The sequence below is a fragment of the Panthera tigris genome, chromosome B1 (assembly GCF_018350195.1).
Source record: "Panthera tigris isolate Pti1 chromosome B1, P.tigris_Pti1_mat1.1, whole genome shotgun sequence".
Lineage (NCBI taxonomy): Eukaryota > Metazoa > Chordata > Mammalia > Carnivora > Felidae > Panthera > Panthera tigris.
This window is the reverse complement of record NC_056663.1, coordinates 76,647,878-76,663,539: the sequence shown is the minus strand read 5'-3', so window position 1 is coordinate 76,663,539 and position 15,662 is coordinate 76,647,878. Positions and strand designations below refer to the sequence as shown.

Here is a 15,662-nt window from a genome sequence, read left to right as displayed (position 1 = left end):
TTATCAATGTCTGACTTGTATTAAAAATAGTTTTATGTTGGGGCACCTGGGTGGCTCAGTCCAGCAAGCATCCAACTTCGGCTCAGATGATCTCATGGTTTGTGGGTTCGGGCCCCATATCGGGCTCTGTGCTGACAGCTCAGACCCTGAGCCTACTTCGGATTCTGTGTCTCCCTCTCTCTCTGCTCCTCCTCCCTCACTCACACTCTTTCTCAAAAATAAATAAACATTAAGAAATTTTTAAAAATAGTTTTATGTATACCTGTCATTCTCATCCGAAGGTAAGTGAAATAAAGAACTGATTGTCTTACCCTTTTACTCCAAGTGCTGCCTAGTATGTATTGCATGTGATAAATAATCAATAAATGCTGACTTAGGTGTGTTTTCGAGGATTTTAGTTCAGCTGTCATAGGACGTTTTCCCTGAAGGCAGGGAGCTGGATATTTATTTCCTAACTAAACCTGCTTCTCTGTGTACTCTACACACATGTCCTAGTCAAATTTCATTTCTTTCTCTGGTCTACAGGATCAATCAATCACCAAATCACAACAGTTTTTACCTTCTAAGTACATTATGAAATTCATCTACATTTCTCTACTACCATTGCCACTACTTTATTCAAGCCTCCACTGCCTCTCCTCTATTTTAAAAGTTTACTGATTGTTTCCATTCTTGCTCATCGCATAATACATATTCAAACACCAACCACAGTGATCTCTTAAAACCACAAAAATCTGCTCGTGTCACGTCTCTGCTTCAATACTTCCTATGTCTCCTTACTTCCCCAGTATAAATTCCAACCTCCTCACCAAAGCTTATGCAGCCTTTCATGGTAGGTCTTCGATTTCCTCTTTCCTCTCCCTTCTCTTCATTTCAGATGCTATGAGCCCACATAGCCTCAATTATACTGAACTGCAGGGACTGTTTTACTATCAGTACCTCCTCTAATGAGTAAGTTCATTGAAGGCAATGGCTGTGTCTTACTTGCTGCTGTATCACAACCAGGGCTTTGACAGAGCATAAATATAGTTAAAATAAAAAGTTTAAAATTAAATATTACCTCAGGATTCCATCAAACCTTTTACTCCAATTTTTCTAAAATTTTAACACAGGTTATTTTAGTACTGTATTACTGTCCTAAATTCTAGGCCTCTGGAGAAGTACAGTTCTCCAATAATCTTCATTTTAGATCCATCTACTACTGCCCTCCATTCTGAAATAATGAACCTAGGTAATATTTATGACTTCTTCCACTCTTCAATCCTAATTATTAATAATTCCTTAGAAGAGAAGGAAAAGAGTTTAAGATGAGCAAGTCAGATTGTACTTACCCATTACATTAAATGACTGACAATAAGGGTACCTGAAATAAGTATGGAGCCTCAGAGCCAGGGGAAAAATCAGTGACATGAACTACCTAGAAAAACTTAGATATCTGTGTAATATTCAGATGTGGATTGCCTACTGAAATTCATTCAAGCTTTATGAGTCTGTGATTTGCTTCACAAAATTTGGCCATAATGATTCAGTAATCTATTCTGCACTTCAGTTTCTAAACTTAAGTGAGTTTTTAAAACTTGAAACACAGAATCTGTTGGGGATTTTAAAATGTTACTTATCACAGTGAAGATTCTCCAACCCAATTTTAACACTTCCTTTTTCAATCCTCAAGAATTCCTATTATTGCTACTACCTATCAATATTTACATGAAGTACAACATCAGGAATATTGTTCTAAGCATCCATGGCTTGAGATGGTAGCCATTAATCTAATAATTTCATATTGATTACATGTTGAAAGAACAATATTTTGGATATATATGTTAAACATATTACTAAAATTAATTTCATTCACATGGTTCTGTTCACTTTTTAAAATGTGACTACAAGAAAACTTAAAATTATACATGTGGCTGGCAGTTGTGGCTTGCATTATGTTTCTATTGACTAATAGTAAGCCTACTTAAAGAACTGACCAACACATCTAACAGTTTATCCAGTAAGAATGAAAAACATCATTGAGGGTCATACCTGAAATGAAACCACCAATGATACACAAAAGTACAAATGATCCCCAGAATTTTAAAATGATAAATCATGCTAAAAAAATCAAAGGCTGTTTTAGTAAAGTTTAATAAGGTCTTTTTCTTCTCTGAAATAAAAGAATTCATATTTTTACTTTTATTTCATAGGAATAACCTTTATGTTTTAGTAAGTTATTCTCTCAGTATTAGCAGAATGCAAGAAATAGGGTTTCTAAGATATTAAGGTGACAGTTCCCCTAGGGCACAAAAAGAGTTAAGTAGTAGAAATGTTACCATGTTGTTATTTTTCCCTAAAAATAAATAATTAAATAAATCTTCTATCTACCTCACAACACTTCATTTGTGTATATGTGTCTGAAGATTTTTTTTTAAGTAATTTCTACATCTAATGTAGGGTTCGAACTTATAACCTCGAGATCAAGAGTTGCATTCTCTATAGACTGAGCCAGCCAAGCACTCCACAACACTTCATTTTTGTAAAATGTCATGAAAACATTTTAGAAAATGGATATCATATTCATCAAGCAAGGTATACTTTAGAATACACTCAATAAAGTGATTCTTACTACCCAGCCTCATGTTTCACTATTCTCTCTGTACTGTTTAACATTTTCCTTAGTATTTTCAGAAATTCAACACAACAATACAAATAAAGATCAGACTATAATTAATATGATTCCACATTCCACATTCCAATGGTGTATGTATTACATACTCTTCAAAATATTTGAAAAGTTGTAGGGACCAAATTAGTTCATTATCAATAGAGAAAATGGGGTAGATAGGACATCCTATCTACCCTACAGATATTTTGTGGTTTAAAAAAAAAAAAGAGAATATGCATATTAGTTAGAAGAACAAGTACATTTTAGCAAACAGTCCTGAAGAAAATTTCTGTGCCTCTGATCATAATGAAATAGTATTTATGAATAAAACTATTACTTTTAACCAAGCCAAATCAACTTGACACTTGGAATTAAAAAAAAATAATTAACTTTTCCCTTCACTTTGTACTCTACTTCTTCATACAGATGCTTTATATAACACTGCCAGAAAGCCAGAAATTAGTACAATAGCAAGAACTGAAATCCTAGTATTTGTCTAGTAGTTAGAGCTGTTTTATTAAAGTCTGCTGAGGCATTCAAAAGAAAGTGAGATGAATTTGATTTTTAATTATTTTTGAAGTAATAAGAAAAATTGGGAAAGAGAAAGGTAAACAAGTTCATGTGGGTTTTATTTTTTGTTTGTTGGTTTTAAAGTTGCAGCTATATTGTGTGGGTTTTAAATTTTTTTTTACAGGTAGGGTATTTTAAGGCAAGTGTTTGGGTAAATGGAACTAGGCTTGTGCTTACCGAGGAATCTTGACAGAGAAAGGCTGAGATTTGGGAAAAAGAGATGTCAAAACTACAAGGATCTATCAGATGTACCTGCTGTCCAACAAAGCATTAAGCAGGAATGTCTAGTACATGGGGGTAGAAAGCTGAAGATATACACACTGTCTGTTTATTATGGAGCAGGAAAAAAAAATCAAATTCATGCTTTTATTTTTAAATTTCAAGTACCAAATTCAAGTACGAGGTTATAACTTGGTCATGAGATGCTTAATAAATGAAGGAATTAACAAATTTTTTTTTAAAATCATGTCTTCAATTTGACAAAAAAATTAGGCTTAACACTATTTTCATGTGTCCATATCCCTTACTTCTCAAAAGAGGTAAATGAGTAATTCAATAGCTTTGGGATCAGAAGTAGAACTCAACAATAATTATTAAATCTATTAGCTATTCTCATTTACTGTTATCTAATTACTCATTTCTTTTTTTTTTTTTTTAACGTTTATTTATTTATTTTTGGGACAGAGAGAGACAGAGCATGAACGGGGGAGGGTCAGAGAGAGGGAGACACAGAATCTGAAACAGGCTCCAGGCTCTGAGCTGTCAGCACAGAGCCCGACGCGGGGCTCGAACTCACGGACCGTGAGATCATGACCTGAGGTGAAGTCGGCAGATGAAGTCGGCCGCTTAACCGATTGAGCCACCCAGGCGCCCCCTAATTACTCATTTCAAAATTATCTACTGATGATTCTTTTTTTTTTTTTTTAAAGTAAGCTCTGGGCCCAATGAGGGGCTTAAACTCATAAGCCTCAGATCAAGAGTCACTTGCTCTACCAACTGAGCCAGCCAGGAGCTCCTCTACTGATAACTCTTAAAGAATAAGATATATAATTTCAAGAGAATTTCAGAGTACATTATTTGCAATATCAAAAAATCCTATCAATTTCCCCAAATAAAATATTCCTTCATATAATGTAATCTTCAATAAAATAGCTTTGATAGAGGCAATGTTATACTCTACTATAAGATAAAGTGTGTGAATACATTTTATAAAGTATCATATTAAAATATATAATTATCATATTAATTTTTTAAAGTACTCTATAGTAACATGTTTAAACATTAGTAATGTAGCTTTTCCTCTTCTAAACCCCAATATTTCTTATATGGTGCCTATCATTTTCTTCCATATAGTATAAATAGTTACACATAAATCATATTTCTTTATGAGACCATAAGGAGTTTACATCCATAGGCATATCTCAGTATATTCAACAGCATCTGACCCAGCAGATAGAGACATTATGTTATGAAAGTAAAATACTGTAATTTCTGAGGGTAGAAACAAAGATCTAGTATGAATTATGTTAGCTACTGTGCAAAGTTTTTGATTTTTTCCAGTAGTGAACATATAGATAGGAGCAGAACTCTTCTTTCCCCTCACTAATAGTGCAGTTTTATACCAAAGAGAAGCAGGTATGAATTTAGAACGGGTAGCAGGTAAAAGAGGATTACCTTAAGAAAAGACACATGAGATCTATAAAATAAAATGAAATGAAATGAAATAAAATACATTAAATTAAAATGCTGAGATTCTTCTCACAGTATTTTACTGACTGTATCAATTTTATTCACTGAGTCTGGAATGCCATTAAGCATGCTATCTTACATTCATACTACTATATTTTTCCTTTAAAAAAATACTTAAAGGAAGCAGAAAAACAACCATTCTACAACTAAAGAGAAAGAGACAGGGAGACATACAGCAGGTAGTGACAGACAAAGAAAAGAGAGAGATAGGCAGAGAGAAATTCTATACAGTGGTTCTTGGTCATTTAATTAAAGCTTCAGGCTTTGAGGCTTCTCTTCAGTAAACAGTGCTACACTGCTAGGAGAGAAATTGTCAACATTCATTCAACAAGGAACATACTGACAATAATAACTGTAAAATCAAACATTTCTGGGTGAAAAAAAAAGAAACATTTCTGTACCTTAATATCAGATGTATCACGCTGACAGTTTCGCCAGGCTCTGGAAACTGATGAAAAGGTTCGATCTGCATGATCAAATTTCCCTCCTTGCAAATTTAGGAAATAAGTTGTGAAAGGTTCCTAAAAAATAAGCAATTAAAAAAATCGGTATGTTTCCTCATGCATACAAATATGGTTTTTATAAATCATTATATTTAGATACTGTAATGACTAATAGACATTAACCAGATATATACAAACTAGATATAGAATGGGAATTCTATCTAAATTACTACATTAATGTACTTAAATTATTTTTGTTTCAGAACAAAAAAAATATTTCCAAATTTTGGCATTTTCAACATTTTTCAGATTCTCTTCTTTTCCAAGAACAATTTATTAATAAAATTCAGACATATATTAGATTGCATTTTCTTCATAATATAGGGGAATAGCCTAATATGTAATTTTCTGATTGTTATGGCTCAATATTTAATTTATGATTAAGAAAAGAAAAATGTTTAGAAGATTTAAAAGCCTCCTCTTAGTTAAAGAACATTTAAACACATATTAGTGGATAATTGCTTGAAATTAGCTAAGCACTATAAATTACTTCTAGGATTTATGTCTGCCTTACCCTTCTAACAAGCTTTAATTAATGATGTGCTGCTAATGCTTTCCCAAAGAAATTACTTTCTAGTAGATGAATCACCTTTCAATTTTACAGAAACATTTCTTGTTTAACCAATATATTATCAATACACAGCAGCCTTGGTATAATCTATAAACATACCTTATTCCATTTGGGGCAACTGAAGTTTCTGAAACATATGAATGTATGTCTATCTTAACAAAATCTTATTTAGCTCTTATTTTAATAGACTCTATTTCAAATAACCTATGTTACAATTTAGAGTCTGAGGAGATATCGACAATTTGAAGAGGCAAATTTAAGAAAAAAAAATTCACATCGTTCCAGGTGAAACATTTTCAAGGCTATTCTATTGTAAAATGTTATCAGATACATACCAAATGGGATAAAGAGATATTTATAATTAGAAATCTAATCACTGAAAAAAAATTAGCATTCAAAAAAGATGCTGATGACTTTTAATTACTGCATATTCTTCACAACACTGAATTTATGTATTCATGGTTTATTACTCAAACTGAACTTACTATTCTTAGCAGCCATGCAAGAACGAAACTTGCAGTTGAGTAATGAGTACCATAGTGGAACCTGGGAACCTGATCATCTTCCCACGATTCATAACGTTCTGCAAAGAATGCTGCTCTTTTTGGATTCAAAGCTCCTACTGGCTGCCAATAGAGAAGGAAAAAACAAAATAAGAATGCATAAATGTAATCATCTTTTATTTCTTTCTTCAAGTGTTGTCCTATTAGCCAGTGTGAAAGTGAATTTTAAAAGATATATACACTATTGGAGCTAAAACATTGTGTTATATACAGAGAGTGGATAGAATTTTTTTTTCCAATGCAGGTTAAACATACACAAAAAAGTGAAAGAAGAAACCGGTCATTTCTCAATGAGTCCAATTTCTGTTGAATATAGGTTTTTAATCAGCCCATAACAAGCATTTTCATAAAGACAATTACATAAAGTGAGTATTAGCTATATAATACTTTGGAAAGCACCTATAAAATCCTATTTAGTTAATTAGAAGCAACAACCAGAAACACAATCTTGATGTTAGAGGATTAATTTACAATAGCTTCTAAGAAGAAGATGAAACAAAACTGGAAGGGAACGAGGAGTGTAAGGAAGCGACTGAGTGAAAAGGGATTAATGAAAATCTAGAAATTTCTACTAGTATACATAAAAGTAGAATTTAGAATATAAAAAATCCCTGCCTAAAATATAAAAAATATATATATATGTATATGTATATATATTATATATACAAACATTCAAAGAATAGAAGACAGAGTACCAGCTTGTACCAAAAAATAATACATTATAGCAGAGGGCCAAAAAGCAGTATAGCAAAGTGTTGAAGAACATGGCCTCACTGGGATAGTAATAGCACCCAGTCAGAAGGTTGTTTTGAAAATGAATAATCACATGTAAAGTCCTACAAACCATGCCTGACAACATTCAATGATTGCTAACTATTTCTTTTAAGATTATCTTCCAGAATTGGGGTAAAGTTTGATTGAAATAATAGCCTGTAAAACCCCTGGAACATCGCTTGGCATAAGATAGTAGCTTGATAAACGTTAGCTGGTATCAGTATTGTTGCTGTAGCTGTTGTTACTTAGGGAATACACGAACTCCATTAAAAACTATGCAAAATTTTGTGTGATTATGCACATTTTCTTAAGGAAGGCATACAGGGTATTAAGATTCTCAGAGGGGTCTGATGGCTTAAAGAATGTTAAAATCAACTGCTTTAAGTAATAACTCATTTTCATAAGACATTCTGATCTCTAGAAAATGTCTATTCTTTATTTAAAATATAATTACCATTTCACTGAAAAAAAGCTATATATAAGGTTACTTAATGAAAACTTAGGAGTTAGTCACTCTTCACTAATAAGAGGAAGAAAATACTTAAATTTATCTTATTATTTATGGGGGATATGTGTTAAACTGCAATAAATAAAAAATGTGGGTTTAAAAACAGACGTATTCAGAAATATTCTGTTAAAAATGAAGCAAAGTTGAATTTGTTTTTAAATTGCTTTTCACGTTAACATGTGATTTAAAGCAACATTTTAAATTCATCATTTTGGCTATCTTATGTTAATTGTTAACTATTTTTTAAAACTATTTATCTTTAGCACTGTCCTTTCTATAGATTGGTTTGAATCAATATTGTAAGTCATTTTTTACTGTACAAGCAAATCTTCAAAAAATCTTTCATTGATTACTATTTTAAATCAGTATCATGGTACACTAATTTAAAATGCCATCTTTTAAAGCAGTAGTTTCTGTACAGAAGAATTAAATCTGATTTACTACATTTATGCCAGTTAAGAATGAAAGTGACTCCAAAAAATCTTTGTTACAAAACCAATTTGGAATGCCTTTAAATGTATTTTAGTTGTTGTCCCCAAAGACTGAGGCATGCAAAAGGAAAGAAAGAAGAAATAAAATCATTGGAAGACAAATTATGTGAATTAAAAATAGAATCAATGCTCTTTTTGTATAGTTCTGCAGCATATTAAGTATTCACTTTATCTGCTATTTTTATTACTCTCCAAATGAGTATACCTCCAAAATCAATAGTTATAGAATCACGTTTCTTGAATATAATGCTAAAACCAATTAGGATTGATTTCACCAGCATCTGAGAAAAAAATGGCATCGTGCAGAGATCCATATAGGTAGAACCCACAGTATTGATTCTGGCTGTTATTGTTACAGTTGGTTTCTGAAGCCTGCTACAGGACAGCTATCAAGACATACCACATTTATTTGTAAGCATATAAAAAAGAAGTCCCCAAATAAAAGAAGGTTAAAAAAAAAAAAAAAAAGACCAGTGGAGCTGTGCAATGACAATGATACACTATCAGCTTACTCAGAGAAGTTACAGTGGGAATACACACATTGAATTATACATTACGCGAAAGCACTGATTTATTGTGGTAATAACATCCACCTCATTAAAAGATTCTGCTTTGCTGCAGTTGGAAGGCTACATATTGTTTACTGCTATAAATTAATGGCAGTGCAAAGAAGACTGTGGAACCATCCTAACAATAGATCTGTAATGACAGTGCTGTATATCACAGCTTCCTCAGCAGCTTCATAATAAAATGGAGACAATGTATTGAGCTAATACATTCTACCATGCTGGCCCATATTTTTCTGACAACTGCTTTAAAAGATGAGCTGAATCCAACTACGTTATAATGCTGCAAAACATTTAACTAAGCAAGAGTCAGTCATACACCAAAGTGCTTCGTAGCATTTTTAAAACATTGTCTAAATCAGCATTTCAAGATGTTTATTCATCTCTGCAAAAGAACTAAAAGTAAATGCTGATGGCTCCTCTTACTTACACAGTATATTAAGAGTAACAATTGGAAGGCAATTCAAGAAGATGCCTAGCACTATCTCCTACAGGGAGCTCTTTGTACAGTTTAACTATAAAAGCTTGACAGAGTTATTTTTTTACATCAGCAAATTGATTAAGGGAAGAAGAGCAAAAATACTGGTCATTTAAAATGGTCATAACTTCCTGGAAAAAAATCAATAAAAAATAGGTATTGATTAGAGAGGTGCAATTCAAGGTCATAACAAAGTAAAAATAAATAGCCCTAGGACATAGAAGAATAATTTTTAAAATTATAAAAAGCTAATACAATTATATAAGATTTTTAAATCTACAGAATAAAAAGCACTTCCACCAAAACAAGATAAAAAAGTGGTTCAAATAAAACAGAATAATTTAAAAATTACACTGTGAGGACTACGAACAGAAGCATTACATTTGGAAAAAATAGAAGAATCTGGATTAACATAGGAAAAGAAAAAATTAAAGAAAAAACCCACCAAAACCCTTGAAAATGTATAAATAGAAAAAAAATCACTATTCTTAGGATATTCTAATCTCACAAATAGCAAAATTGACAACTGTGGTAGAGTGATAAGTAATTTTTTTAACAACTCGTTTTTTTTTAATTTTAGAGAAAGAGAGTGCAAACAGGGGAGAGGGGCAAAGGGAGACAAAATCCCAAGCAGGCTCCATACTCAGCATGGAGCCTGGTGCAGGACTCGATCCAACCATCCTGGGATCATGACCTGACCCGAAATTAAGAGCCAGATACTCAACTGACTGAGCTACCCAGCTGCCCAAGTGTATGTATTCTGTTTGAGAAATAATAATAACCCTTCCAGAGCAAGATATGCAAAACAAAACTTTCTAAATCAAGTGTCCTAAGAGTATTACAATTAAAAAAAAAATCTTTTTATTACCTTTCTTGAGAAGTAATCTTGCTAATTAGTAGAGAAACAAAAATACTGCATGTAAAATGCCCAGCTCAGTGCCTGGCATACAGTAAGTTATTCATTATAATACTATTTTGCAGTTTATTTGATGAATAATATTAAAGAAAAAAAGCTATTAAACAAGCCTGATGAAATTAGCAGAGTCTGTTAGGAAAAAGGTAATTAAACATCATAATCTTCTAATGGTACATATGGCACTGTGCATTATCTGTCAGAAGCCCAATAGTACACAGTAGTCCCAATAAGCTACATTATCCTACCTCAAGAAAATAACTAAAAGCAAAACTACTCTTCAGAAGTCCAAAGGGCGTCCAAACGTTACTATGAAAAGCATATGAAATGTCAAGCAAATTACAATCATCTTCTACTACATCAATTAAAAATAAACTGCTTTGGTTTCATAGACCCCTTCAAAAGCATATAACAGACTTTCATCTAATTACTAGTAAAAGTTAACTGTAAAAAGAAAAGGCTTTTTTAGAGTTGATACATTCTAAGTTTTTTTTCTTTTTAAAAATTTTAGGAAATGTTACCTGAGGTTATAAATACCTCTAGCTAACACTTTGCAGTTTATGAGATATTATTACACATTCTTACAGTACATATGTGAGCTAGATATCCCTGTTTTTTGTTTGTTTTTATTTGAGAGAGAGCATGTGCCTAGAAAGGGAGAGAAAGAGAAAAAGAGAGAGGGGAGGGAGAGAGGGAGAGGGAGAGGGAGAGGGAGAGGGAGAGGGAGAGGGAGAGGGAGAGAGAGAGAGAGAGAGAGAGAGAGAGAGAGAGAGAGAGAATCATAGGCAGGTTCCACACCGAAGTTAGGCCTGATCCCACACCCCTGGGATCATGACCTGAGCTGAAATCAAAAGCTGGATGCTCAGCTGACTGAGCCACCAAGATGTCCCTAGATACCCTTGTTTAAAATTTTTGTTAATGTTTGTTTATTTTTTAGAGAGAGAGAGACAGAAAGAGACAGAGACAGAGAGAGAGAGAACAAGCGGGGGGGCGGGGGAAGAGAAAGAGGGAGGGAGGAAGAAAAAAGGAGACAGAATCCAAAGCAGGCTCCAGGCTCTGAGCTGTCAGCACAGAGCCCAATGGGGGACTCAAACCCATGAACGGTGAGATCATGACCTGAGCCAAAGTCTGACACTTACCCAACTGAGCCACCCAAGTGCACCTAGATATCCCTGTTTTAAAAATGAAGAAGTATCTTGAGTGACCTAATTCAAAACCAACATAAATCTAGGAGACACAAATTCAGTGCTCAAAAATCCAGTTTTGGATCATTTTATCCATCTAAAAACTGTTGTATTAATTAAAAATTGCTTTTCCTAATTTCAAAAATTTCCCAATTTCTTACATTTCCATTTTTTAAATATGATACTTACTTAACAAGTTGACACAAAGGCTAATAATTTATGTAAAGTGCTTAGCAGAGATCCTGGCACAAAGAAAGTACTTGACAAGCACAGCTGCTATGAATGTTGTTGTAACTGTTATTACCACCATGACTGACATAAATCCTTCTTCCTTTTGAGATTTATATGTTAACTTTTCTAATTTATATCAACCTTTCAGAAGTGAAGTTCCAAACTCTTGGACCATGATTACAGTTACTAAGAAAGTTAAAGGGAATTGGCAAGGAATTTCACAAATTCAACAAAGCAGAAATTTGCTTAACAAATTCCCCTTTTAAAATCCAAGTCTCAAAGAGTTTTTTACATCTTTCTGTAAGGCCTTCTTTGGAAAATCATTAGATACTATGTGGGATAAGAAGCAGAAGAGAAATTTAAAGAAGAAGTAAAAGATTGTTCTGGCATACAAGACACAGAAATAGGACCTTTGGAAACATTAAAGGATAGGATATCATAAAAAATACATTTTGTAGTTACAGGGTAGTGGTGAAGAGATGTTAAAAGTGAAAAGGGGCTCAGGAAGGAGAGGCAAAAGAGCGTAACTACTTTCAGGATCTTGCTTAGGATCTGGATGACTGGCCTAAAGCCATCTGCCAATGTCATCTTCATTTGGTATGATTAGGAAACTGGAAACATCCTTTAATTCTATGACTACACATAAAGCCTGCCTTACAGCATTTACGAGGTCATGAGCAAGACAGGTTATACATTATTTTATTTTTTCCTGGAAGTAGGGTAGGCCTACAGACACTGAAAGAGGGCCATTGCAAAATAAGGGCTAAAAACTAGCAAAGAAAAAAGAACAAAATTGTTGAACTCAATGTTATAGGAATCCAATGTTATATGTTATAAAAATGCCAGATTAAAGGACTGAAGATTGTTAATTAGGTAAAAGGTATCTCATATTCATGGATGGATTAAACAAAAAAAAATTCAAATTCGGAGGATGAAAGAGGATGGACTATCAGCAAATGTGATATCATAAGAGACAATCATTCTGATTAGAGAATAATGATTTGTTTTATAAGATTACAGGAAATAAATATGGTATACAGACTTAAGGGTCCAGTCGATCTGATGACAATGCTACCATTTATTGGGTATAAGTGAAGGTTCTAAGAATCTTACACAAATTACCTCATATTCACAACAACCCCTTAATATATAAACCTATTAGCATTCCTAATTTATAGGCAAGAAAGCTGAGTCAGAGAAGTTAAATGACTACTAATGATTGGTTACCTAGACAGTGACAAGGACAAGATTTAGAACTTACTCTAACTATACTGACTAGCAGATCCTAGAATGATCTGGGTTATGTGAGTTGACAAAAATGCTGGTGCTGAATTTGTAAAGCCATTAGAACCCTTTCATGGGAGGCTTAGACTAAAGATCCTTTTGAAAAAGTGCTATTTACATTTGTATCCCCCTACCTATCTAATGTGTGTGGATATCACTTTAGCAGAAGGTTACACAAATGAATTTAAAAAAAGAATATTTTGGTTGGGGACATGGAAAGATGCCTGGCAAAAAAAGCTTAGGAAAAAAAGTGAACAAAAATAGATTAAGTGTGGTCACTAAAGTTTATGGCTTTACTTTTCTGTTAATTTTTGTATTTATATATCTGCATCCATTAACCCCGTACCAGCCTTTCATTCTCTGTGCCCCTAAGGCTTTTTAAAGAAGCCACTGAATTTTATTCTGTGCATCTCCACCACCTGCCTTCTTCCCCCACCAGCAAAAGAAGAAAATAAACGAACAGCCTCTGTCATTGAAGCCATGTTGCCACTGTTAGGGGGTGCAGCAACTATTTTGTGTCAGCTGTAGCAGCTCTTTTATCTAAATGACAAGTATAACAAACAGCCTGATCAGCATTTTTACTCAACCTTGGCTTTTAGGGTATTTTGTCACATGCTATATATGGCTGAAATGGTTCAGCACTTATCTTCACACACTCTACATTTTATTTAATATTGTCAAGAAGAAAATTTCATTGGCACACTACTGTGGCTTTTAGAGTTAACAAATAAGCACTTTTGTTTTCAAGTACCAGAGTAGCTTTTAATCCCTTGAAAACACACTTTCTTGCAAGTGGTATTAAACATATACCCTCTATACTATTTCAATTTAACGAACACATCTTGGGAAAAAGAAAGTATTCCGTTTTACTTATTGTACCTATGTAGAATCTAAATCATTTCGAATGCTCACACTGGTAGATTTAGTAGCCTCTGTAGTTCTATGTTATTCAGCTACGGTTCACATTAAGTGATAGATTTTTACCTGACTTTGAGAAAGGCACATAAATTGATTAGAATAATCTGATAATCCAATGCCAGTGTTGAGCTAAATGCCTGGAAGAACCCCCAAAAAAACAATTTGACAATCCAAGGCCACAGGGAAAAAACATTTTAAGTAATTATGAAAATGGTAAACACCCAAGAGGCCCAAACCTGATATAATAAAGCCTATTCATTTTCAGATAGATTCAACTCTCCACTTAAAGAAATGGTTAAGAGCATTGACATCAGGAGTTTCAGTTCAAGATGATGACATAAGTTCCTGAACTCACCTCTTCCCATGGACAAACTGAATCTACAGTTACACATGGATTAATTCCCTCTGGAAGAAATCCTGCTACTAGCTGCACTACACATCAGGCAAATGAGAAAAAAAAGCCCACATCATAACAGGTGCGAAAGTCTGTGACACATTCTTGCCGTAAATCTCACCTCCAAGACATACAATTGGGAAGGAACTCACAACTCACAGCTCCTCCCTAAGGAGTGATGGTTTTGGGCCTAACATGTAGCACCCCAATGTTTAAGACTTCCACCTGTGAGAAAGGCCCCCAGAATGCCTAGCTCTGAAAGCCAAGGAGGCTTGCGTCCATGAGACCATAAGACAATACAAAAACAAAAACAGAAACACAGTTCTTAACTGGCTCAGGAGGACTCAGCTTGGCCATCCCCCAGAGCTCAGCGCTGAGAGAGCAGACAGAAACGCCCATCTCCCAGTCTTTCCTTGAAAGAGGCCTATCTGCACATCTTAAAAGCTGCAGCCTCAGAGTCAGGATCCTAATTTAACACAAATCTAGGAACTGCAATCCTCCCCTGAGACCAGAGAAGCCAGCAGACACCGTATCTGCATTCTCTCTGTATGTAGTCCTCTCCAAATCACCAATGTCACCCTGGAAGGAGCTCGTACACTGGTCTGGCACTTCAGCTTTCATGGCTGCCATCTAGAAAATGTACCCCTTGATCACCTGGTTCTTGTGGCCATCAGGGCTTGTGTTCACCGTTTGTAGCAAACAAACAGTTCTTTAACAGGCTATCATCTGGGGGCTCAATGTCCAGTTCCCAGTCTTTCCCTGAAAGAGGTCTACTTGTAAACTTTAAAAGCTCTTGCCCGAGGGTCTGGCATCCAATCAGCCTGCACGTACTGCTGACTGAGACACTTACTTTTGGGGCACTGATAGGTCTTAGAACACCGTCAACGACTGGGAGCAACTAAGAACAAACAAGGTGGCTTAGACAATCAGTTAGTTTTGAGAGATAGAACGTGATTTGCTATTAATGAGGACAGGCACAAAATACTACCCACTTCCCCAAATCTTTTTCTTATAATGAATAAAAACTGTTAGGCTGATGGAGGAGGAATACCAATGCTCTCATCCCAGGGTCCGGAAGAGAGACAGGTAACTCTATACTATCCCTACGACCAGACAAAAATCTACTGCTTCTGGTGTAAGGTAAAAGTAAAAGCTCTTTTACCCAGAAGAGGGGGAAAATCTTTGAGCCAGGATTCTTCACTGGTCCAAAAGACAGGTTTGCTATTATTGGAAGAGGGATGAGAAAATCTCTCTGGCCTAAGACCTACCACAAACACAAGAAAGGGTCTGGATGTCATGCAGAGTATGGGCAAGA

General features: G+C 34.4%; 1 protein-coding gene across 3 annotated transcripts in view; it reads right to left on the bottom strand.

The window, feature by feature from the left end:
- Positions 1-15,662, bottom strand: part of LRBA (LPS responsive beige-like anchor protein) — a 781,201-nt gene that overhangs the window by 159,011 nt on the left and 606,528 nt on the right. For all 3 annotated transcript variants that reach the window (XM_042983782.1, XM_042983784.1, XM_042983783.1), the window contains 2 exons: positions 6,529-6,669; positions 5,371-5,490 (listed from right to left, as the gene is read on the bottom strand). In XM_042983782.1, coding sequence (XP_042839716.1) covers positions 5,371-5,490; positions 6,529-6,669 — 261 coding nt within the window. The remainder of the gene's footprint in view (positions 1-5,370; positions 5,491-6,528; positions 6,670-15,662) is intronic.